The sequence below is a fragment of the Bufo bufo genome, chromosome 1 (genome assembly GCF_905171765.1).
Source record: "Bufo bufo chromosome 1, aBufBuf1.1, whole genome shotgun sequence".
NCBI lineage: Eukaryota > Metazoa > Chordata > Amphibia > Anura > Bufonidae > Bufo > Bufo bufo.
In genome coordinates, this window is record NC_053389.1 from 572,818,266 (window position 1) to 572,843,343 (window position 25,078).

Below are 25,078 nucleotides of genomic sequence, written 5' to 3' on the forward strand. Positions count from 1 at the left end.
AGCGCTCAAATATAACAAAACCACGTGATGGCATGGATGCAAAACTCCAACGAAAATACAAAATGTAACCATTGACAAAAGACAATTAAAGAAAATCAAAAGACGGGGGGATGGAGAGGCGGAAGGTTAAGAAGAGGTTAAAGACTAGTTATGTAGTATTTTACATTTGTACGTTTCAGAATGACCTGAAGTAGCGAAACATATCCCATAAACCCCAGGTCTTCAAAACTCGTGAGGAATCTGAGGGTGTCACACTAAGGCTACATTCACATGTCGGTATTTTTCTATAATCCGATTTTCGGTCCGTTTTTTGCGGATCCGTGTTCCTGAAAATGTTTCCGTATGTCATCGTTTTTTGCGATCGCAAAAAACGGAAACATGTATAAATTTCAATAAGCAAATAAAGTTGTTTGGATTTCTTTAAAAAAAATAAAATAAAAAAAATTAAATGTCATTTTCCAGGAACGGATTCCGTATAAAACGGATGACATACGTAATGACATCCGAATGTCTTCCGTTTTTTGCGGATCCATTGACTTTGTATTGTACCAGGATCCGATTTTTCAGGAAAAGAATAGGACATGTTTTATATTTAAACGGAGATGCGGAACGGAACAACGGAAACTGACAGCACACATTGTGCTGTCCGTTTTTTCCAGGACCCATTGGAAAAGAATGGGTCCAGATCTGGTCCAGAAAAAACGGAACAGATCAGGAAAGAAAAACGGACGTGTGAATGGACCCTAATAGGGTCCTCCATTCTCTGCTATAGGGCGAACTCTTCAAACCATTCTCCGGTGAGGGGGAGAGGTGGATTTCCAGTGTCGTGGTATGACTGCCTTAGCTGCCTGGATCATATATTTTAAGGTTGCGGGAACATGCGTGATTTTCCGCGCGAGTGCAAAACATTGTAATGCGTTTTGCACGCGCGTGAGAAAAATCGGCATGTTTGGGATCGGGGTTGTGTAGATTGTATTATTTTCCTTATAACATGGTTATAAGGGAAAATAATAGCATTCTTAATACAGAATGCATAGTACAATAGGGCTGGAGGGGTAAAAATAAATAAATAAATATTAAGGGTACTTTCACACTTGCGGCAGGACGGATCCGACATGCTGTTCACCATGTCTGAATCCGTCCTGCGGGCTATTTCGCCGTGCCCCCGGGCCGCCGCTCCGTCCCATTGACTATAATAGGGACGGGGGCGGAGCTCCGGCGCAGCACGGCGGTGCACGGCGAAAGCCGCCAGACTAAAATTACTGCATGTCAGGTTTTTTTAGTCCAGCGGCTTTCGCCGTGCACCGCCGTGCTGCGCCGGAGCTCCGCCCCGTCCCTATTATAGTCAATGGGGACGGAGCGGCTGCCCGGGGCACGGCGAAATAGCCGCAGGACGGATCCGACATGGTGAACAGCATGTCGGATCCGTCCTGCCGCAAGTGTGAAAGTAGCCTAACTCACCTTTAATCCACTTGCTCGTGCAGCCGGCATCTCTTCTGTCTTCTTCTTTGCTGTGTACAGGAAAAGGACCTGTGGTGACGTCACTCCGGTCATCACATGGTCCATCACCATGGTAAAAGATCATGTGATGGCCCATGTGATGACCGGAGAGTGACGTCACCACAGGTCCTTTTCCTGTACACAGCAAAGAAGAAGACAGAAGAGATGCCGGCTGCGCGAGCAAGTGGATTAAGGTGAGTTAAAAAATTTTTACGTTTTTTTTAACCCCTCCAGCGCTATTGTACTATGCATTCTGTATTAAGAATGCTATTATTTTCCTTATAACCATGTTATAAGGGAAAATAATATGATCGGGTCTCCATCCCGATCGTCTCCTAGCAACCGTGCGTGAAAATCTCACCGCATCCCCACTTGCTTGCAGATGCTTGCGATTTTCACGCAGCCCCATTCACTTCTATGGGGCCTGCGTTGTGTGATAAAATGCACAATATAGAGCATGCTGTGATTTTCACGCAATGCTTAAAGGGACACTGACAGGCCAAAACAGCATATATAGTTAGATATATCACATTACAGGTCTTATACAGTCTTTTAAAAGCATATAAGTATCCCCCCTGTCCACCTTATAAAGATCGAAATATAAAGTTTTATAAACCTGCTTCTCCGGTCAGACAATCTGCCCAAGGGCGGCGTTTCATGTGAAAATGCGCCCAGCCAGCCTTCCCAACTGCCGTTTGAAGCCCCGCCCAGCTCATCAATATTCACTTCGCTGGGCGGCGGCTAGAACTCTCCCCAGTCCTGATCCTGCGCCTGCGCAATTCAATCCTCCGGGCATCGTTCATGCCAATCTTCTGCGCCCCGCCGTGCCGTTAGATCGCGCCTGCGTACACACACCAGCCTGCGTGCCTCGAAAATCACAGCTCATGTACACAGCCCCATAGAAATGAATGGGTCCGGATTCAGCGCGGGTGCAATGCGTTCCACCTCCGCATTGCACCCGCGCGGAAATCTCGCCCGTGTGAACTCAGCCTAAAAGTGAATTCTTGTAGGCAGGGATATTCAGGTCAAGTACAAAAAGTAGAAGGGCTTCAGGGGTGTTCTGTACAGGTATGCCCGTTACTTCTTTGATTACCTTGTGTACAAAGTTCCAAAAAGGGCGCAGGACAGTGCACTGCCACTAAATATGGACCATCGTACCCCCCTCTGTATGACATCTCCAACAGCGATCAGACACTTTCGGAAACCACTTGTGAAGCAACGTGGGCACTTTGTACCACCTGGTTAAGATTTTATAGCTTGTTTCTTGGGCCTTAGATGAAATCAATGCTTTATGGGTCAGGAGAAATGTCCTATTCCATTGGGATTGGGTGAGGTGTATACCTAAGTCCTGTTCCCAGGCCCAACAGCAGGGGAGGGAGTGCATGGAGCGGTGATGTATGAGTAATTTGTATACAGTTGATATGTTTCTAAAAACCGCTGAGGGGGTTATGCACATCTGTTTGAATTTTGTAAGGTTTCGGGTCAGTGTGTGGGTCTTACTCATGTAGGAGTGAAAATGCTGGAGCTGTATCTATTCAAAGGAATTACGTGGTGATGGGGAAGGGGTCCTGAGCAGTTGAGGTAGAGACTTCAGGGAGGGTCCCGAAAGGTCATGGTAAAATCTTGAGTGGACGAATCTTTGTGCCCTGAATGAAAGGGTGTGGAGAGCTCCCCGGAGAGAAGCGAGGCTGATTAGTGATTGGAACCAGAGGACCTTTGGGATCAATTAGAGAGGTATGGCGACTTATGGCTGCTAATATTGCCAACGTGTGGTGGGCCGTGAAGGATGGCTTTAGAAGAGGGGGAAAGTGGGGTGCCCACTCACCATGGAAGGACTGTTGAGGAGTGTGAAGAGGATTCTCGTGCAATATGTACCGAGTCCAGCCACGAAAGAGCCGGTTGTTGGAGCAAAATATGATCTATGCGGCTAGAAGAAGAATGAGGAGCAGAATAAAAAGTATAATCTTTATCCACTGGGTGCTGGGTCATCAGTATCTGATCGGTGGGGGTCCGACACCCGGGTTTCGGACCCCCACCAATCTGAATAAGTCATCAGTATCTGAAGAGAAGTCATCAGTCTCGGATAACCCTTTTTAAATGTTCAAACGAATCGGTGTACAAAGTTTTGGTCAAATACACAAGTAAGGAATACATTTAGTCCCAGTGAGTGTGTCTACTGGTTTTATTGCTTATCGCTGCTCTATATGTTCATGTTTCTTTTTTGGTCTGGTGAGCACTTAGAACTTCCTCGTTAGCATCACCATTTGAGGATGGTTTATACTATGGAGCGCCGGTCTCTTCTCCTACTTTCAGATCAAAATGGATGTATAGATCAGCTATAAACAATCTAACCATAAAGACATCTGTATGCTGCAGATTAACAAACGTAAAAAAAAATTCGCAAGTAACGAGATCCTTGTGTACACAGCACGAACTGCTGCCCAGAAAAAAGGTCATCATGTGATCTATGGCACCTTTACACAGGCCAATTATCAGGTATAAGTGTGTAATCCCTTGTAAAGGGGCCTTAACCACTTCAGGGCCCTGAGATTTTCCATTTTAGCGTTTTCGTTTTTCACTCCCTGCCATAGTTTTAACTTTTTTTTATTTTTCTATTCACATAGCCTTATGTACTTTCTAATGGCACCATTTAAGGTTGCATACCATGTAGTAGGAAGCGGGGGGGAAAATTCCAAATGGGGTAGAATTGGGGGAAAAACGCAATTCTGATAAAGGTTTTTATTTTTTACTCTGTACACTATGCAGTAATATTGACCTGTTATCTTCATTCTCCAGGTCAGTACGGTTACGATACCTCACTTGTATAATTTTTCTTGCATTTTAATACAGAAAAAGATATTAAAACCTTTGAAGAAAAAATATGTTTATGACCTTATTCTGACCCCAATAACTTTTTTGTAGTTATGTGTACGGGGCTGTGTGAGGGCTCATTTTTTGTGGGACGATCTGTTCTCTTCAGTGAAACCAATTTGAACTGTGTGCGACTTTTTTGATCACTTTTTATAAAAACATTATCGGGTAGTTGACAAGTGACAAAAAAAGGCAAATTGGCTGTTTTTATTTTTTTTCCCGTTACGCCATTTGCCGTATTAATATTGTTATTTTAATTGTAAAGGGCATTTTCGCACACTGCGATGCCATGATGTTTATTTTTTGGTTAACTATATATTATTATTTTTTTAATTAAGGAAACTTTTATTTTATATATTTTTTTATTTTTTTTTGGACAACAACTGGCAATCATTAGATTGCCCATTGTGTTTAATTGAAGGCTATATAGCCATCATTGAACACTTAATTTGCAATATAACTATACAACTGCTGCCACTAGTGGCCTGTTTTGGTATATTCCTGAAATAGACACCGAAACCTGCTTGAGGCTTCAGTCTATTTCAGCGATGTAACGGGGTTCTTCGATCTCAGCCCGGGGAATGCTGTTACCGGAGCGGAAGCGCGCGACTTCGGCCTTCCGGACTGACAGATGCTGTGGTCACATTTGAGGACCTTAAGGGGTTAAAGTTGCCTATACACATTAAAATGCTGTCAGCTGAATGGTCATTGGCTGACAGCTAGCTTTCCCGATGCCCTCCTGGCTTCCCAATACACAGACACATTTGGCTTCTAGGGGAGAGTAAAGAAAGCTGCTGCCAGACAGGAAGGTGTTTTGTTCTCCAGTGAGAAAAAAAAAGAAAAAGGATCGGGCGAAAATATTAATCGCCCAACTCTTGTGTTCCCCGACATCATCTGTGTGGGGAGCTCCCCACAGGTTCGGCCAACAAAAGACTAATGTGTATGACCACCTTAAAGAGGACCTTTCATGGGTCCGAACATTGTAAGATAACTATCTGGACATGTAGAGCGGTGCCCAGGGATCTCGCTGCGCTTACTATTATCCCTGGACGCCGCTCTGTTCGCCCGCTGTGGACCCGTTACCTTCTCCCGCGCTGTATGGTAATTGCTACTATCGGTTCACCAGGGCGGAGTCGGCCCTGTTTCTCCCTGGGCGTTCCTTCTCCCAGGCTGTAGCGCTGTCCAATGGCAGTGCAGAGCTCACAGCCCGGGAGTTTTTTTTTTCTCCATGGCTGTGAGCTGTGAGTCTGTCAGGTATTCGGATCTTTTATGTGGTATCAAAAATCCTTTTTTTGACAGCAGAGTGTCTTACTTTGTATACAGGGATGCACTGCCAACAAATAAACTGTGTGGGAACTAACTATCATATTAAAAAAACTTTCTTTTGTCCTGGTGCCCATCAACAAAATCTGCCCTTCCATAATGACTCTTAAAGCTGGCCATGTACATGAGAACTGTAGGCTTATTGTGAATGGGAAAGCGGTGAACATTTCTTCCAGAAATAAAGCCGTGAAACCTGCATTCGCTGCCATCCCGCTTTCTAACAGCGATAGATTCTGATGTAATTGATATAATGCTGTGATCCTGGTATCGTTTGAAATCATTAAAATAAAGTATTAATGAGCAGGCACTCTATTTATAGGCTCATGGGAGGCAATTTTATTAAATAAATGTTAAAATACAGTTCAAAATAACGAATATTTGGTATACTTCATATAAATAATTTCTAGCAGCAATATCAATATATAAGACCATTCATAAATAACAGCAGTATCAATTGATAAATACGATTGGAGGATAGCAGCAACGTAAGCAGCAAATGGTTAATAACTAGAATAAAAGCAGGAGTATCCTTTAAAATGGAATTGATGGTAATAGTTCGATGTATCAATAGTTCAATGTAATAGTTCCCATGTAGTATACTCCACTATTTGTTCGAGGAAAAAATATAGCCATACAGTGTAGCAACAATGTTCTTAGTATGCCGCTATTTGCGTGACTTGTAATTAATCACTGGATGTCTCTTTTCCTTTTTATACAAAGAAGATATTCAAATATATTCCCGTTTTGTTGTACACATTTAGATTTTGTACTCACGATTCAGCTGTTAACAGGTGCGGCGTCCCGCTCTTGTTCCGAGAACAGACTGACCTTTATGGTTCGGGCCCTCCGATCACAGCTTGCTTGAAAAGTCGGCGTGCCACATGTTATGGCGGCGTCTCTGTTTAATGTTTGCAACGCCCCTTCAGTGTTTGAATCGCCTTATCACTTCTTTGCTCCAGCTGCCGGGGTTCCGCTTTATAGATATTCGTGAGTATCTTTACATTCAAATCTTCTTGAAGCGCTCCAGTGGTGTGGTTGTAGTCTTCAAATGCTTGTTCACCCAAACATGTTTCGGAGCTCGACTCGCTCCTTCCTCAGTGGTCAAGCATATTCTCATCCTATTCCCCTTTTATCCTGTGTCGGTCTATCAGAAAAGCCGGATCTTAATCCGGAATGGTGTCTTTGTGAAGTCCATTATATAGATCTCCAATTCTCTATTTATAGAGACATTTAAATCGTTTTTTGGTTTGTCCTACTCAAAGTGCTGTCATTCATAAATTTTCATTTCATATGCAATCATTTATAACTATAAAAGAATATATATTTATTTATTAAAAATAAAAAATATAAACATAAGAAAATAAAAATCTATATAAAATATAAACTATACTAAGGTATATCGATACATCAATTGTTGGGAACAGAGGCTATAAATATGGACATAATTTTGATCATAAAAATGAATTTGCAAATATAAAAATCAGTTTTACAGAGTAAATGTATATAAGCATTTTTATGAAATAGATATCTATATTTTCCCAAGGATCTATGTAGGTTTCTAGGCAATGTTTGAAATCATTGGTCGCAGCTAGAGATATGGCATTCAATCTCAAGATATGGGCAGCTAAAGCAGCCCTCTCCCCTGTCTTAAAGGGGTTTTCCCGAGATATTTTTATTGACGACCTGTCCCCAGCTGGGCACTTGGGAGCCATTTTTCAGCAGAATAAAAACATGCATGTATGCATGCAGTCTTATTGATCAACTTTTTATCCAATTAGAAATTGTTGGAGGTGTAACTTATGCTGATCAATGGATATGAATAGTGAACTATTCGTGATGTCATGTATTATGAATAATAATATATTAATGATGTAATCTGTGTGTAAACATTGAAGTCTATGTACTGCGGCACACTGCAAAAAATTTGAATTACAATACTAATTATTCCTTTGTTTTCTGGGGTATAAAAGACTGTCTCTGAATAAACCTAAGAATCTTCCCAAGAAGAAGTAGTCTCAAGAAGTCTTGTGTTCCTACAAAAAGTGTCAATCACTAAATTTGTAGCATTATACAATGATTGATCCGGAACTTGCCTGTATGCCTTGATCAGAACAAGATTGTCATATTGGAAAAATGTTCTTTAGCGTTACCTTTTACATATTTTCCCTAAGCATATACGGACCAATAAATGATGATGTAATAATTTTGTAATTGGCACATTACCCATTAAGACGTATTTTTTCTTCAATGGTACAGTATAATGGATGCTTTATCTTCCAGGAAGCTCATTGATGTATTCTCATTATGCCAGGAGTCTTTGAGGTTAATTACAAGGCAGAGCGTCATAAAAACCCACAGAGTAGAAAGTAGGAGACTATTATTTTATCCCTACCATTTTTCCTTTTATACGTAGAGATCACTAAGCTGTAATCATTCTCTGTAGAAATGGCGCTTGTTATCTGAGGGGGTCACATTAATGGGAATAATGTGGTGTACTGATACAAGACAAAAGTGAACTAAATATAAATTTGCTGACAGATTCCCTTTAATTCTGTAAACAGTGCCATTTCCAAAGCAGTTATGACCATGCTAAACTGCTGACAACTCTAGGTAAGGGCTGTTGTATGGTGAATGTACAACAACCTTGTGTGAAGTGAACATAGATATTATATATATTTTTTTTTAAAGGGATTCTGTCACCAGATTTAACCCTATTAAGCTAGCTGACATTAACGATGTGCTAATGTCAGCTAAACCTAACTAGCCTATTCCTACTTTTATCTACGAAAACTTTGATGTAGATCAGGTAATTGTTAAAGTAAAACTCGTTCTGTTCAAAATTATTCAGTGCTTTCCAAGTGCTTAATTCATTTAGGCATACTTATGCAGAGCAGAATTCTGTGACGTGTTACAACAATTCTGACTTCGAGTGTGCGGATTACAAATCCGATTTAGTAGAGGACAAAGGGTTTTTGCCCAGGAGAAGACGAAAATGTTTAATTTTTTTTGCGTGGTTTAATCTTTTATATCATTGGGTACATTTTTTCCGTCAGCTCTTATGTTTTTATGTTTTGTCATCAGCTGCTCAGCAAAATACATGATATGATCAGTATTTTCTGTAGAAGACGTGAAATGTACTTAAAGCACGTGTCAGATTGAATAAAGGTATTTCTAGTATGGTGATTTGACATGTAAATCAGGATGATGGCTCGGTTATATATCTTTGTACTAAATAAAACGCGACTTAGCGGACTGTCACATACTGTGCGTGCTGCCCTAATATGTCCATTTAAATACCGTAGTTGGTATGCATTTAGTTATTTTGGAACTTCCCCTTATTGTGAATGAGTCAATTTGTCCTCAATTGGAAACTAATATGCGTGTGACAAACACTTCCTCATACAGTCTTCCTCCACTGTAAAACGCACTTAATGATTTACCTTACCTGTATCTTCTGTACACTTCATGGATCTTTATCAGTGACTCTCACATCCATAGGTTACAAGACATTAGTAGTAGGGGGGTTGTCTTGGATTAGGAGTGACACTATTCTCTATGGTATGTATTCAGTATTGCAGCTCAGCAGCTTCCAAATGAATGAGATACCACCCATGAACAAACTTGTTGATTGCTTTAAAAGGGTTGACCCATCTCGGCGTCTCCTAGCGATTTTATGCCTATAGTGTCATAGGTGCGGGTACTACCTCTGGGACCTGCGCCTAACTCCAGAACAGGGCCCCTGAATTGAAGGGAGAGCAGCTATACATATGTCGCCACCCTCCATTCATCACTGTGGGAGTTCTGAAAATAGCCAGCACTGACTTGGCTATTCCTGGCATTCCCACATTTATGAGAGTTGGCGGCACTTGCACGTCGCTCTTTCTCCATTAAAGGGTTCCTGTCACCAGAATTAGCCCTATTAAACTGTCTGACATTAGCGATGTGCTAATGTCAGCTGAACCTAACTAGCCTATTCCTACTTTTATCTATGCCCCCGTTACTCCAGAAATATAATGTTTATAATATGCTAATTAGCCTCTAGGTGCAGGGGGGGCGTTGCCCCTGCTCCTAGAGGCTCCGTTCTCCCACCTCTGGCCACGCCCTGCTACACTAGATTGACATGGCCAGGCAGCCTTCACCTCCAACTGCCGGCCCTGTGCGCTGAGAAAATCTCACGCCGTTCAGTATTCGGCGCAGTGAGGAAGCTGGCGAGCGCCCTTAACTCACTGCGCCTGCGCCGAATACTGAACGGGATGGCACAGGCGCGAGATTTACACGCCAGACAAGGCCGGCAGTAGGAGACCAATGCTGCCTGGCCCTGTCAATCTAGTGTAGCAGGGCGTGGCCAGAGGTGGGAGAACGGAGCCTCTAGGAGCAGGGGCAATGCCCCCCCTGCTCCTAGAGACTAATTTATAATATGCCAAAGTAATATTTCTGGAGTAACGGGGGCATAGATAAAAGTAGGAATAGGCTAGTTAGGTTCAGCTGACATTAGCACATCGCTAATGTCAGCTAGTTTAATAGGGTTAATTCTGGTGACCCTTTAACTGCTATGGGACGTCCAAAAACAACCAAGTCCCATAGTACTGAATGGAGAGGATACTGGAGGTAGCAGCTTGCTCTAGAGATTGGCATATCCTAGCTATGCGCCATAAATGTTGAGATGGGTCAGCCCATTTAGGCTACTTTCACACTAGCGTTTGTTTTCTGGTATTGAGTTCCATCATAGGGTCTCAATACGGGAAAAAAAAACTTCAGTTTTGTCCCCATTCATTGTTAATGGGGACAAAACTGAACTGAACAGAACAGAGTGCTCCAAAATGCCTTCTGTTCTGTTTGGTTGCGTTCCCATACCGGAGAGCAAACCACAACATGCTGTATTTTGCTTTTCGTCCTGGGAAACTGGTCAAGACTGATCCGTCATGACCCCCAATGCAAGTCAACGGGGACGGATCCGTTTTCTCTGACACAATCTGTCACAATAGAAAACGGATCGGTCCCCCATTGACTTTTAATGGAGTTAATGATGGATCCGTCTCGGCAATGGTAAAGATATGTTAAAGATAATACAACCGGATCCGTTCATAACGGATGCAGACGGTTGTATTATCGGTAACAGAAGTGTTTTTGCTGGACCCTGCCGGATCCAGTAAAAACGCTAGTGTCAAAGTAGCCTTACATAGAAGGTCCACCTTTTGTCTTCCTCCCTCCAGTGAGGTTGGGGTCTCTGTGTACATTGTCTAGAGATGTTTAACAAAGCTACAAGTGAAGACAATCTTACACATGAGAATAAAATGTGGACAGCACATGGCTCAGTATGTATTGGAACCCTCTAACAAACAGTTTTTCAAAAAAGAGGACTTAGAGCGCTGCATGGCATCACTAGCATACTATCATCTCAATTGGCCTCCTATTCAATAACCTTCAAATATAACCAGAAATGACTGTTAACTCAAGCTTTCCACATTTCTATCAACTGCACTAATTGATATCTGACCGACCTAGTCATTTTCTTTGAATTTTTTATTTATTTTTTATATTCTATCCTAATCCTATGGTTAGTGTTTCTTAATTGTCTTTTAGAAGACCATCAGTCCTGCAACTTTCATCTAGTCGTACGAAGGGCCTTCAAAAAGTTCACATTTTGAAATTTTGAAGAATTTATTGTACATATTTTATAGGTTACATTGACAAATTCATACATTTCTTTAAATGAAAAATTTCAAACGTGGAACTTTTGTATGTATCTGATACCTGATACATATTTGTTTTAATGACGCTCATTTAGTAGGTGACAGATGGCAACCTTGTCTTCTGCTGTCACGTGTGGCATGAGCTCTGTTGACATTATTTCTGAGCCTGGAAGGGCGTCATTGTTATTTGGCCTCGTGTCATACACACAATTTATAACATGGTAGTGTAGAGATTACTCAGAAACCTTGAACTTTTTGTGTTTTTTTTTTTTTTTCTGTGTGAATCTTCACCCTTGCACTGTCAGAAAAGCTGACTATTGAGACGAATGTCTTGTACACGCTGGAAATTAAGATCTCTCGTGGCAGTTGTATATGAATAGAACGTTAGTAAAATGAAGAGCGTCTGATCATCGCACTTTTAGATATCTGAGGAAAAAAGGGAAAGGCTGGGGAAAACAGTCTGAAGCTTTGGCATTCTGTCCACTTTGAAGTATGGAGACATTGTAAGATCTCGGCTGGAGTTCCCACATAGTTTCCTGTTTTTCGTGGTGTAGATGTCAGTGTACTAGCTGACACTTTAAAGATTAGAAGCAAATGATCTGTATTCAAAGTAAAGAAAATTGGAGGACATAGTTGTTCTGAAGTTTAAAAAAAACACAAAAAAAACGTCCCCCCTTTCATCCCCCTGCAATTCATTCCAGAATAATATCCTACAGGGACATCGGTTCTTTTTGGATAGGTTTTAAAAATATTTAGTAATCCCCATTGTGCACAGGAAAGATTATTTTTAAATATTTGAACTGTTTTATAATAGGATTTGCCAGTTTTTTTTTTCTACTATTTTGTATGGCGCTTTATGTATATAGTTGCATCCCTCCCACTAACCAAATGTCGGGAATGGAATCAAACTGCGAGCACAGGACATGCTGAGTGGAGTTTGCCAATATGCTTCATCTACCACCTAAAGCTACACTAAACGCACTGAAGAAGAAATCCAAGCACTTCCTCCCTTCTCCTTCCCCTAGTTATATTTTGCCTTATTTTACATTTGAGACTGATGTGTAAAGAAATCTGTGTCCCAGCAGCTTTACAATAACCAAGGCCACAAAAATGCATCCCGCCCAGACCTATATTTAAAGGGGTTGTGCAAGAATGGGGGAGGTTTTGGCAAACCTTCCTACTTGGCCGGAAAGGGAAGCTCCAGGTGCATTTAGACGCACCAATTATCGTCCAGATTATCGGGAATAATCGGCCCGTCTAAATCCACCTTTAGGCCTCTTTCACACGGCCGTTTTTTTTTCCCGTTTTGCGGGCCGTATACCGAACCATTCATTTCAATGGTTCCGCAAAAAAAACGGAATGTGTTCCGTATGCATTCCGTTTCCGTATTTCCGTTTTTCCGTTCCGTTTAAAGATAGAACATGTCCTATATTTGGCCGCAAATCACGTTCCGTTGCTCCATTAAAGTCTATGGGTCCGCAAAAAAACGGAATGCATACGGAAATGCATCCGTATGTCTTCCGTATCCGTTCCGTTTTTTGCGGAACCATCTATTGAAAATGTTATGCCCAGCCCAATTTTTTCTATGAAATTACTGTACACTGTATATGCCATACGGAAAAACGGAACGGAAAAAACTAAACGGAAATACAACGGAAACAAAAAACTGAACAACGGATCCGTTTAAAACTGACCGCAAAACACTGAAAAAGCCATACGGTTGTGTGAAAGAGGCCTTACTTACATGCTTCCCGGCGCTGGCTCCCCGCTCCTGCTTTCGTCCTGCAATGCTCTGCTGGGCTGTCTTGCTGAATAATCCAGTTTGACACCACCAGCAGCCAATCACATGCAACCATTTATCATGACGTAATGGGAACAGGTCAGCAATTGGCTGCAGGCGATGTCTGCAGTGTCCTCCTCCTAAATGAACATTTTACGCAACTGTCTTAAAGGGGTTTTCCTAGATCAGTGTCTGATCAGTGGGGCCAGACACCTGGGACCCCCGCCGATCAGCAGTTTGACAAGGCAGCGGCTGCTATCCCTAGGCCAGTTGATGTGTCATGTGGCCTAGGAGCATCTAGGCCCCATAGAAGAGAATGGGGCTGAGCTGGACCCCCACTGATCAGATACTGATGACCTATCCAGAGGATATCAAATTCTAGGAAAACCCTTTTAAGTAGACCTTTACAGAGATAACCACTGTGTATGACCAATTCAAATCTACACACCAAAATTATAAATACACAGCATATTAATAATCAAATTATTCTTTATTAGTTCCTTACCAAACAATCGTGTACAATTTATCTCCTATCTATCTATCTATCTATCTATCTATCTATCTATCTATCTATCTATATACACTGCTCAAAAAAATAAAGGGAACACAAAAATAACACATCCTAGATCTGAATTAATTAAATATTCTTCTGAAATACTTTGTTCTTTACATAGTTGAATGTGCTGACAACAAAATCACACAAAAATAAAATGGAAATCAAATTTTTCAACCCATGGAGGTCTGGATTTGGAGTCACACTCAAAATTAAAGTGGAAAAACACACTACAGGCTGATCCAACTTTGATGTAATGTCCTTAAAACAAGTCAAAATGAGGCTCAGTAGTGTGTGTGGCCTCCACGTGCCTGTATGACCTCCCTACAAACGCCTGTGCATGCTCCTGATGAGGTGGGGGACGTCTCCTGAGGATCTCCTCCCAGACCTGGACTAAAGCATCTGCCAACTCCTTTACATTCTGTATGCTACGTGAAGTTGGTGATAGAGCGAGACATGATGTCCCAGAATGTGCTCAATTGGATTCAGGTCTGGGAATGGCGGGCCAGTCCATAGCATCAATGCCTTCGTCTTGCAGGAACTGCTGACACACTCTCCAGCCACATGAGGTCCTAGCATTGTCTTGCATTAGGAAGAACCCAGGGCCAACCGCACCAGCATATGGTCTCACAAGGGGGTCTGAGATCTCATCTCTGTACCTAATGGCAGTCAGGCTACCTCTGGCGAGCACATGGAGGGCTGTGCGGCCCTCCAAAGAAAATGCAACCCTACACCATTACTGACCCAATTCCAAAAGAGGTCATGCTGGAGGATGTTGCAGATGCAGCAGAACGTTCTCCACGGCGTCTCAAGACTCTGTCACGTCTGTCACAGTGCTCCTGTGAGAACCTGCTTTCATCTGTGAAGAGCACAGGGCGCCAGTGGCGAGATTTGCCAATCTTGGTGTTTTTTTGGCAAATGCCAAACGTCCTGCACGGTGTTGGACTGTAAGCACAACCCCCACCAGTGGACGTCGGGGCCCTCATAGTCACCCTCATGGAGTCTGTTTCTGACCGTTTGAGCAGACACATGAACATTTGTGGCCTGCTGGAGGTCATTTTGCAGGGCTCTGGCAGTCCTCCTCCTGTTCCTCCTTGCACAAAGGCGGAGGTAGCGGTCCTGCTGCTGGGTTGTTGCCCTCCTACGGCCCTCCTCCACGTCTCCTGACATCACCTCTCAGGATCGGCTCTCATTGCTGCAGGGGCGGGCGGCCATTCAAATTATCGCAGCGCTCCTCTCCTCCTCCTTTTGTGTCCGGGAGCCGAGGAGAGGGGAGCGCTGCATCGGATCTCCAGCCAGCACCCCCATCTGTTCAGAGCTCAGGATCCAGCACCCCATCTTTGCCCCAGCACCCCCATCTGTGCACCCAGGTATTTAGGGAAAGGTTAGGTTAGGCAGGGATATTCAGGGAAAGTTAGTGGTAGAAAGAAAAAATCTGTTTCTGATTGCATCACCCTAATCGGGTGTCTGGTCCAACAGCACAGCTGTGTGACCCTAGACCCCCAAGAGGTGCTGCTAGATAAGGGGTTATCACCTGTACGTGGATAACTTTTATACTAGTATCTCCCTTGTTCAGTCCCTTCGCCGCCAGATCCACGTCAGCTTGTGGGACCGTGCGGAAAAATTAACACGGCCTCCTACCACCGACCCCCTCCAGGTACCTATCCCCAGGGGTGCGACCTGTGCCCTTACCAGTGGAAGCCTGTTGCTGGTCAGATATAAGGACAAGAGGGATGTCCTTGTACTGTCCACAATTCACGGTAACGGCATCACCCCTGTCCCTGTGCGAGGTACCGCAGCAACGGTCCTCAAGCCCGATTTGTATCATCGACTACAATTGGTATATCTGAGGAGTTGATCTCTCTGATCAAGTCCTCAAGCCATATAACACCATGGGCAAAACCCGGGCATAGTACAAAAAAGTTGTAGCCACTGACAATCTGATAAACTATGGTTCTCAGACTTGAGACACTAAAACTAGGGGTGCACCGAAATGAAAATTCTGGTCCGAAACCGAAAATTCAGGATGCCCTTGACCGAAAACCGAAACCGAAACTGCCTTTCTGCCCAAATACTTTTAAAATAACTTTGTTTTTATGATTTATTAATAATTATTTTTCATGAATGAAATGTCATACTGGTGGTGGCGCTGTTATGGAGGGGGGGGGATATGTGCACTGTTATGGGCATAACAGTGCACAGATCCCTTTCCCATAACAGTGCACAGATCCCCCCTCCCCATAACAGTGCATAGACCGATCCCCCTACCCATAACAGCCCCGGCCCTGCTGCTCACAGCAGACTAATCACTCACTGCATCTTTATTTTACCTTACAATCGTGACGCTCCAGTAACAACTCTGCAGGCAGAGCAGAGGGCGGCGTAACGTCACTTACTCACGTGACGCACCTGCTCCGCCCACTTTATGAATGAAGGAGGCGGAGCAGGCGCGTCACGTGAGTAAGTGACGTTACGCCGCCCTCCGCTCTCCCTGCAGAGTTGTTACTGGAGCGTCACGATTGTAAGGTAAAATAAAGATGCAGTGACTTAAAGTAAACCGCCCGCTCGGCGCGGGTGACAAATTCCACAAATCCCAAACCCCATATTTTCTGCCGATATGTACCAATATTGGCCGAAATGGATTAGGCCCATTTTCGGCCGATATTATCGGCCGCCGGAATTTCGGTGCACCCCTAACTAAAACTAAAATAAATAAAAAAGTTGACATATTAGGTATTGCCGCGTCCGTAAGAATCTGCTCTATAAAAATACCCCATGACCTAACCCCTTAGATGAACACGGTCAAAAAAATAAAATAAAAAACGGTGCAAAAAAAGGTATTTTTTTGTCACCTTACATCACAAAAATTGTAATAGCAAGCGATTTAAAAAGTCATATGCCCCCCAAAATAGTGCCAATAAAACCGTCCTTTCATCCCGTCTAAAAACAAAAACAAAAAACAGACTATGAAGATACTAAAATGTTTTTTTGTTTATAAAAAGATAATATAGTGTAAAACATAAATAAATAAAAAAAGTAGACATATTAGTAGACATATTAGGTATCGTCGCATCCGTAAGAATTTGCTCTATAAAATACCCCATGACCTAACCCCTCAGATAAAACAGCAATTTTTGGGCAAATTTTCCATTTTAATCCGTTTTTTTTTTCCAATAACAAAGCAAGGGTTAACAGCCAAACAAAACTTAATATTTATTACCCTGAGTCTGCAGTTTACAGAAACCCCACATATGTGGTCGTAAACTGCTGTATGACCAAACGGCAGGGCGCAGAAGGAAAGGAACGCCGTATGGTTTCTGGAAGGCAGATTTTTATGGCCTTTTTTTTTTTTTTGGCACCATGTCCGACAGAATCGGGAAATAAATATCGCATTTTGTTTGGCTGTTAACACTTGCTTTGTTACTGGAAAAAATGGATTAAAATGGAAAATTTGCCCAAAAATCTAAATTCAGAAATTTTATCTCCATTTGCCATTAACTCTTGTGGAACACCTAAAGGGTTAACAACGTTTGTAAAATCAGTTTTGAATACCTTGAGGGGTGCAGTTTCTAGAATGGGTACATTTTTGGGTGGTTTCTATTATGTATGCCTCACAAAGTGACTTCAGACCTGAACTGGTCCCTAAAAATTGGGTTTGTGAAAATTTCAGAAAAATTTCAAGATTTGCTTCTAAACTTCTAAGGTTACTTTCACACTTGCGTTGTTTGATTCCGGCAGGCAGTTCCGTTGCCTGAACTGCCTGCCTGATCAGGCAAACTGTATGCAAACGCATGTCATTTTTTCTGACTGATCAGGCATTTTTAAGACTGATCAGGATCCTGATCAGTCTGAAAAATGCCAGATCAGTCAAAAAAATGCACTGCAATACCGGATCCGTTTTTCCGGTGTCATCAGGCAAAACGGATCCGGTATTTTTTTTTCTTCTCATTTTTAAAGGTCTGCACATGCGCAGACCGGAAGGACGGATCCGGCATTCCGGTATTTTGAATGCCGGATCCGGCACTAATACATTCCTATGGGGAAAAATGCTGGATACGACACATTCAGGCAAGTCTTCAGGTTTTTTTTCGCCGGAGATAAAACTGTAGCATGCTACGGTTTTCTCTTTTGCCTAATCGGTCAAAATGACTGAACTGAAAAAATTCTGATGCATCCTGAACGGATTACTCTCCATTCAGAATGCATGGGGATATGCCTGATCAGTTCTTTTCCGGTAAAGAGGCCCTGTGACGGAACTCTATGCCAGAAAAGAAAAATGCTAATGTGAAAGTAGTCTAAGCCTTGTAACGTCCCCAAAAACTAAAATGTCATTCCCAAAATGATCCAAACATGAAGTAGACGTATGGGGAATGTAAAGTAATAACTATTTTTGGAGGTATTACTATGTATTATAGAAGTAGAGAAATTGAAACTTGGAAATTTGCCCTTTTAAAAAATATATTTTTTTGGTAAATTTGCAATTTTTTTTTATAAATAAAAATGATTTTTTTTTACTTCATTTTACCAGTGTCATGAAGTACAATATGTGACAAAAAAAAAATCCTCAGAATGGCCTGGATAAGTCAAAGCGTTTTAAAGTTATCACCACTTAAAGTGACACATGTCAGATTTGCAAAAAATGGCCTGGTCATTAAGGTGAAATATGGCTGTGTCCTTAAGGAGTTAATAGTAAGTTGAGACTTCCTGTTCTGTACAGGTAACTTTTCAGTAGCCATCTCATTAGCATCACAGGCAGGATTATAATAGAAGATATTACCTGTCTATAGTTAACCTAGGATCCATTGTTCACGATCGGTGATATTACAGCTTATCTACTCCCTCCTGGCCTAGAAAAATCTCCCATAGAATTCAATGAGGTTCCCTCTTGTGCATTTTGTCTGTGGCCACCCAAGCCCTTCTCAATGCCGCAAGCTGGGTACATAATGATCTGATTCTCTCCTAAACACCTGGCCAGCAGCCCCCCTGAAATCAACGGTATCGACACACTCTTAGGACAGCTATAGAGTTTAATGCTGTGACCCAGACGGCAGTATTTTGGGCTGCACTGTGGTTTTTGGTTCTACTCAAGAGGTATATGGCTTTGCACTATGGTATTGCTACCCCTCCTACTTCTGTTACCCTGCCTAATTATGTTGCCTTCTTTCAATTTGGACCCACCTGCAACGTGGGGCCACTTTTAGTTTCCAGTCCACCCATGGCTGGAGCTACTAGCAACGTGTTTGAAACAAAGTTCTGTAACTGTATCTATTAAGCTGGAGTTAGAGGAATACATTCAGGTAAAGGGCACATTCATTTTATTAATGTCGACTGGATATTCCTCTGCATCCCCCTCCCGCCTTCAGGTTCAGTGTGGCCAAGTGTGCATGTGTTTTCAATGGGAGCAGCTTATCTCATGTCGGAACAAAAGGATTGGGCATATTTGAAATTCAGCACGCCCTGCCCAGTTCTTCTTAATCTGTCTAGGGAGAGTCAACATGTTCACAAGCAAAAAGGAGTCTGGCACTTTTTCTGCAATCTGTGGGTTCAGTCGACTTTGCTGTCATGTACGGGCACCTTGCAGCTCGGGGCACTGTTGTGAACTGCAGCTGTCAATCCATAGTGACAATGTGGAGAGCTTGACGCAGGGAACGTCTGCCTAACCATAGAAGTACAGCCTGCTTACCACCTCTTTTGTCAGTTCTGCCTCTCTTTTTCTAGTGCATACAGTTACAGTATTGGATTGTAAGCTTTCATGGTGCATTTTGTCCCCTTGTATTTTTTAATTCGTCTACCAGATGTAAGCAGCCCGCGGGGACATTCATGGCTGTAGTTGGGATACATACTGTATATAAGCCATCTCCAGTGGTGCTGGTGAGACTTTGTACAGTGTATATATCAGCACCAGACTGACTACATATAATATTTGCTCCTATGATTTTCTCCACTGGCTGTACATATTCCGGCTTTTTAAAGAAGTGTGCTTGTAATGAATATCTGAGCCACAAACTGAACTGTGTGTGTATATATTCTTGTTTAGGGCTGGGCTGGATATATGTGGATGCTTGGGCACTGGCTAAGCGTCACATGCTTACACAGGGTGAGGTGACATTGAAAGGATTAGCTTTTGTTTCATCACGAATTTGCAGTTGTCTTCCACTCTAGCAGGGATCTAAAGTCTGTCGATGTACCAAAATATAATGGGTCTGCTTGCTGAGTGAAGCCATTCTTCCATTATTATGCCCATAAATAACACCCCTCCTTTTTTTATTTTTTTTGTCAGTGTTAGCAAAAAATTTTTTTGTCAGTGTTAGCAAATTTTTTTTTTTAATGAATCCATGTGTAATAAAGTACCTTATATCCATATGTCTTGTTCTTTTTATTCTGTGTCTTGTCATTTCTTCAAAAAAACGCTTTATGATATTCAAATGAAGCTGTAAGGAGCCCAGAGGGGCGTTATTCTTTGTCCACGGTGCCCAGGAACGCCCCTCTGAAGTGCCGTGCCCGCCTAAATTTGAAAACTAATAACTCCTCCAAGATCGCCTAAATCGCCTCTGAGGCGAGGCTAAGTGCTACCCCCCACCCCCCCCAGCGCCGCGATCAGCGGCAAACACCCCCGATCCTCCTCTCGCCTGCATCCGAAATCCTGCGCAGGCGTAGTGGTGGTAATTCTGCCTCTTTACGGGGGCTTCAGCTGGGCCCCTTGATGAACTTTACATTCGGCCTGAGCGTTCTCGCTGTATGTCTTGGGGAAAGGGTTGTTGTGTTTTGTTTTTTTTTTGTCACAAGCTTTTAATTTTAATCCAGTATATACAGAATAAACAACAGTGGTAGATAACAATGGGTAAACATGCCTCCTTGGCTGAATGTGAGCAGAGCCAGCAATAATATGGCCCACCTACTTACCAACGACGGTGACAGTACCTCACATGACCATTGTAGCAGTGAGCGCCATGTCTCCTCCATAGAAGTGACTTAATGACTCCCTTGATTTGCGCTAGTATTGTTTTCCAGGGACTGCAGCGTATCAATAAAATCTTGAAGGTGTATGACAAGCTTAAAGAAGTTGCCCAAGTTGAACATTTTGATAGAATTTTTTTAAAAAAGTTACTTGCCCATTCATTCCCCTGCAGTTCCAGCACTGCTGCTCTGGTCTCCCCTATGATCGATCTACTTAGATGCAGTGATGACCTATCTGTATACCCAAATGACCGCTGCAGCTGATTGCTGTTCTCAATATGACTCCCCTGAAGCCAGTAATTGGCTGCAGCGTTCACATGGGTATACAAGCACATCACTGCTGCCTCCAAATAAACAGAAACTGGTGGAGAGGACCAGAGCGGCGGTGCAGGAACAGCAGCGGAATAAACTGTAAGTAATGCTTCTCTCATTCTTTCATCACATTTTCTCCATTGGGCAATTTTTTTTAACCCACTCAGACAGCCCCTTCTAAAATGAAGATCTACTTTCCCAAGTCTACCAGTAGAGCACATTCTAGAGTTTGGCCACCACTGGTCTAGAACATGAAAACTCCTCTCTCTCCTGGTTTTGAACTTAATAGCGTGTGCATATTGATAGCAATAAGTAGCACGCCTACCTTTCTTTTTTTCTGGATCAGTACTTGGTTCCATTGTATTTGGGTAAGTAAACACGAATCTAATGCGATAAGATACTTGGCAGTTACTGGTGGCACATAACCATTCCAGTGTTGTCAGCCAGCTATGTCTCTTGATTCTTGTGATGGTAGGCTTCAGGGATATTGTCTGCTTACTTTTAATAACCAAGTTGAAAGCCTTAGGGCTCATGCACACAAATGTATTTTCTTTCCGTGTCCATTTTTTTTTTTTTTGTGGAAGTTACTCCGTGTGCATTCCGTTTTCGTATGTCCGGAAGTACGTCCCGCAAAAAAATAGAACATGCCCTATTATTGTCTGCATAACGGACAAGGATAGGACTGTTCTGTTAGGGGCCAGCTGTTCTGTTTCACAGAATGCACACGGATCCCATCCGTATTTTTGCAGATCCGTGTTTTGCGGACTGCAAAATACCTACGGTCGTGTGCATGACCCCTTAATAAATTGAGTGGCATCTGAATCGTGACCTGTCCTGCTTAGAAAAGGTGTCTATTAACTTATTAGCAGGTAGATCTATGAGGATAAATTTGTGAGTTAAAGTCCTGGCCTGTTTACATGGACTGAGGAACGAACCCATGTACACAATAATTGCCCTGTGTAAATGTGCCATCGATCAACGCTCTTTCGTGCAAATCCATATGATTCAAATCCCTTCCCACTGTAGGTTTATTGTTGCGTAGGACGGTCCGATTGGGGCTGTGAGCTGAGGTCTGATTATCATTGGGGGTCTGATCTGAGGTCTAATGAAAAATATATTTTTTTCTAATTTTCCTCCTCTAAAACCTAGGTGCGTCTTATAGGGCCAAAAATACGGTAAATCATTCCTGTCATTCAGACCCAATGGTCCCAGATCTCTTGTTTTTATAATGATTTTTTTTGTCTCCACCACTTGGCGCATGTTGCAGACGCATCAGTTCGCAAAACCCTTATTTGAAGTGCTGAGAGAATAGAATTTGTGATCGTGTGCGTTTTAATGGTGTTTTAAGTGCTTATATAAGGGGCGGGACACACGTGTGTATGTGTAGGCCAGATGAAGTGCACACTAACGCGAAACGGCAGTCACTGATATGTCTGTCTTCACGTACCTGTGTAATGGAATGAAGATTTTAACCCTCTGGTGCGTGCCATGTGAACTTTGTCTCTTTTAAGTAAAATATATTTGACATTGTGATTGAAAAGTCTCCATATATAGAGAAACCAGAGCTGTAGCTAAAGTTTCTTCCACCTGGGGCAAATGTTCCGCTTACTGCCCTAACGCTGTATCTGAATACCCTGGCAAGTTTGTTGCCCCCTTCCCAAACATTCAGCATCTGGGTGTTATGTCCCGATTGCTCCCTGTAGCTATACCCCTAGTAATGGCAGGGAATGTATTTCCTTACCAGTGCCCTGCTACATATGTGCTCAAAATCAGAACTGCTCACTTTATGATGGGGTCTAAGTATATTTTAGAGATTTGCAGTGCATAGCATGATTTACTATACAAGCTTGGGTTCACAAAATCAAACTTGCATCTGTCTTGATGGTGCACTCAGGCACCATACGATACTGTTGTACTGATTGTATTTTTAATCAATTTCCATTTAGTTTGCCTAACTGACAATATGTCTAAGAAGAAAACATCTGAAATAGTTGTGTAGGTTTGCTGTGTGCAGTCTAATGCTGAAAATTAGACTTTTTCTGTTCTTCCACCGCTTCATTGTGAACAGGAAAGCTTGTGTGATCCTTACTCTACCAGACAGCTCATGTCATTGCGTCCTTTTTTTACACTTTACAACATACAATGGAAAAGACTTAAATACACAATGGCAGGGATTTCCTGTTTTTAACTATTGTCTATTCTCAAAATGTGTATGATCGGAAGAATAGCTTCCAAATGCATTTTTTATTTCAGACATCCTACTGAAGTATGAGCATTGCAGAGTTGTTTGTGCAAATCGGTCATAGGCTACCGCCTATTGGTCACATTAATTGTGTTTCCAGAAAAGTAGAGCAAAGTAAAAAATGTCATTGAGTGTAAAGATTTTAAAACTGATGGTGCTCTTTCACATGAGTGTGTCCCTTGCGGGAATCATGTTCCGTGTGAGAGAGGGATCCAGCCTTCTGGACTTAGGAAGTGCAGGGCATTATCATGATTTATAATGCTGTGTACCTCTGCTTGACCTTAATAATACAGAATCCTACTGATACCTTTATATCAGTATGATTCTGTAGAAGAAAGGTCACGCAGAGGCACACAGCATTATCAGTCATGATAATTCCCTGCACTTCTTTAAGTCCAGAACTCTGGATTCCTCTGTCACATGGAGCATGATTCCCGCAAGGGACAAGCACATGAAAGAGCCCTTAGGGTACATCTACATATGAAAAAAATCTGTTGCAGATCCGTTCCAAAATCAGCTTTTTACATAATTGCATTGCAAAGGGTGAAACGTGCATGGTAAATTGCCTGATTGATCTCTGCTTTCCTCTGATACCTGAGCTTGTAGGCCTTGTTCACTTGGCATGTTTTTCACTGATGTGCGCTGTCGTCATTTTCTGTGGACAGCAGATGTACCCATTGATTTTAATGATTGATTTTGTCTGTTCATACATCAGTATTTTTTTTACGGAGACATGCACTACTTTGGATCAGATATTGATGACCTATCCTGACAATAAGTCCTCAATATATATGGCCTGCACAACTTCTTTAAGTCTCCTGAGTTGTGCACGAACTGTATGTACTTCAAACATAAACTCAACATCTACAATAAAGTGACTTTTTCAGGAGAGTTTTTCAAAGTTTGAAAGGGTTTTCCAAGATTTTAATACTGATGACTTGCCCTCTGGATAGGTTATCAGTATGTGATCTGTGGGGGTCTTACACCTGGGACCCCTGCCAATCAGCTGTTTAAGAAGGCACCGCAGCCTTCTCCGGTTATAGCAGTTGTGCTTGGTATTGCGCTCAGCCCCATTCACTTCTATGGGGCTGAGCTGCGCCTAGGCCATGTGACTGATGGATGTGTCGTCAGTCGGCCTAGGAAAAGTAGAGACAAGGCCGGGGGTGCTACTGCGAGCGAGCGCTGGTACCTTCCCTAATAGCTGATTTGTGGGGGTCCCGGGTGTCGAACCCCCACCTATGAGATACTGATGGCCTATCCAGAGGATAGTTCAGCGGTATTAAAATCTCGGAAAACCCCTTTAATGTGACTGTTGGGGGGTTACAGGAATCCTGTGCTTTTCTGAGGAGTTGGATTGTTCCCACTTTCTTCCTTGTACAGATCTGATACTTGGTGTATGTTAGCCCGTGACTTCTGATTTCCATGACACGAGTGCTCCATAATTTTCCGTGATATCGAATATTTCCAGTTTTCAGCCAGCGTTTTGAACGTATAGCAGTCAGGTCGTCTAGCGTCCTCGTTTTCTTCCTTCTTTAAACATAGAACTCATTGCCTACAGAATAAGACACTTGAGTGTCCATTTCACACTCGAGGACCCGGGGCCACATATTTCTATTACAGTTTATTAGATTTGCCGGCTCCCGGGGCTCAGCATCAGACACTGAATGAGCTTGGACAGCTGTGTAGGGCTTGGCATTAAGAAAACTGATGCTACCAGTCTAACATTGCGGCTGAAAGGCCCATTTCTATCGAGAAGAAAAAGGTAATGAATTTCTCCAGTAAATTAGGAGCATGAATGGAGGTCAGTGGTGCTCTGGTTTTATCTTCCTCAAGTCCCGACACTACAT

At 42.6% G+C, this 25,078-nt stretch overlaps 1 protein-coding gene across 3 annotated transcripts in view; it reads left to right on the forward strand.

Annotated features, from left to right (window-relative positions):
• The window catches only part of USP6NL (USP6 N-terminal like), a 131,867-nt gene that overhangs the window by 45,558 nt on the left and 61,231 nt on the right, over positions 1-25,078 (forward strand). The window contains exons 1-3 of one of the 3 annotated variants that reach the window (XM_040413231.1): positions 5,438-5,441; positions 21,433-21,440; positions 24,578-24,579. The exons of the other annotated variants lie outside the window; for them this stretch is intronic. Of the exons in view, the coding sequence (XP_040269165.1) occupies positions 21,439-21,440; positions 24,578-24,579 (4 nt within the window). The 5' untranslated portion in view covers positions 5,438-5,441; positions 21,433-21,438. Of the gene's footprint in view, positions 1-5,437; positions 5,442-21,432; positions 21,441-24,577; positions 24,580-25,078 lie in introns of those variants that run through there. 3 annotated transcript variants of the gene reach the window in all.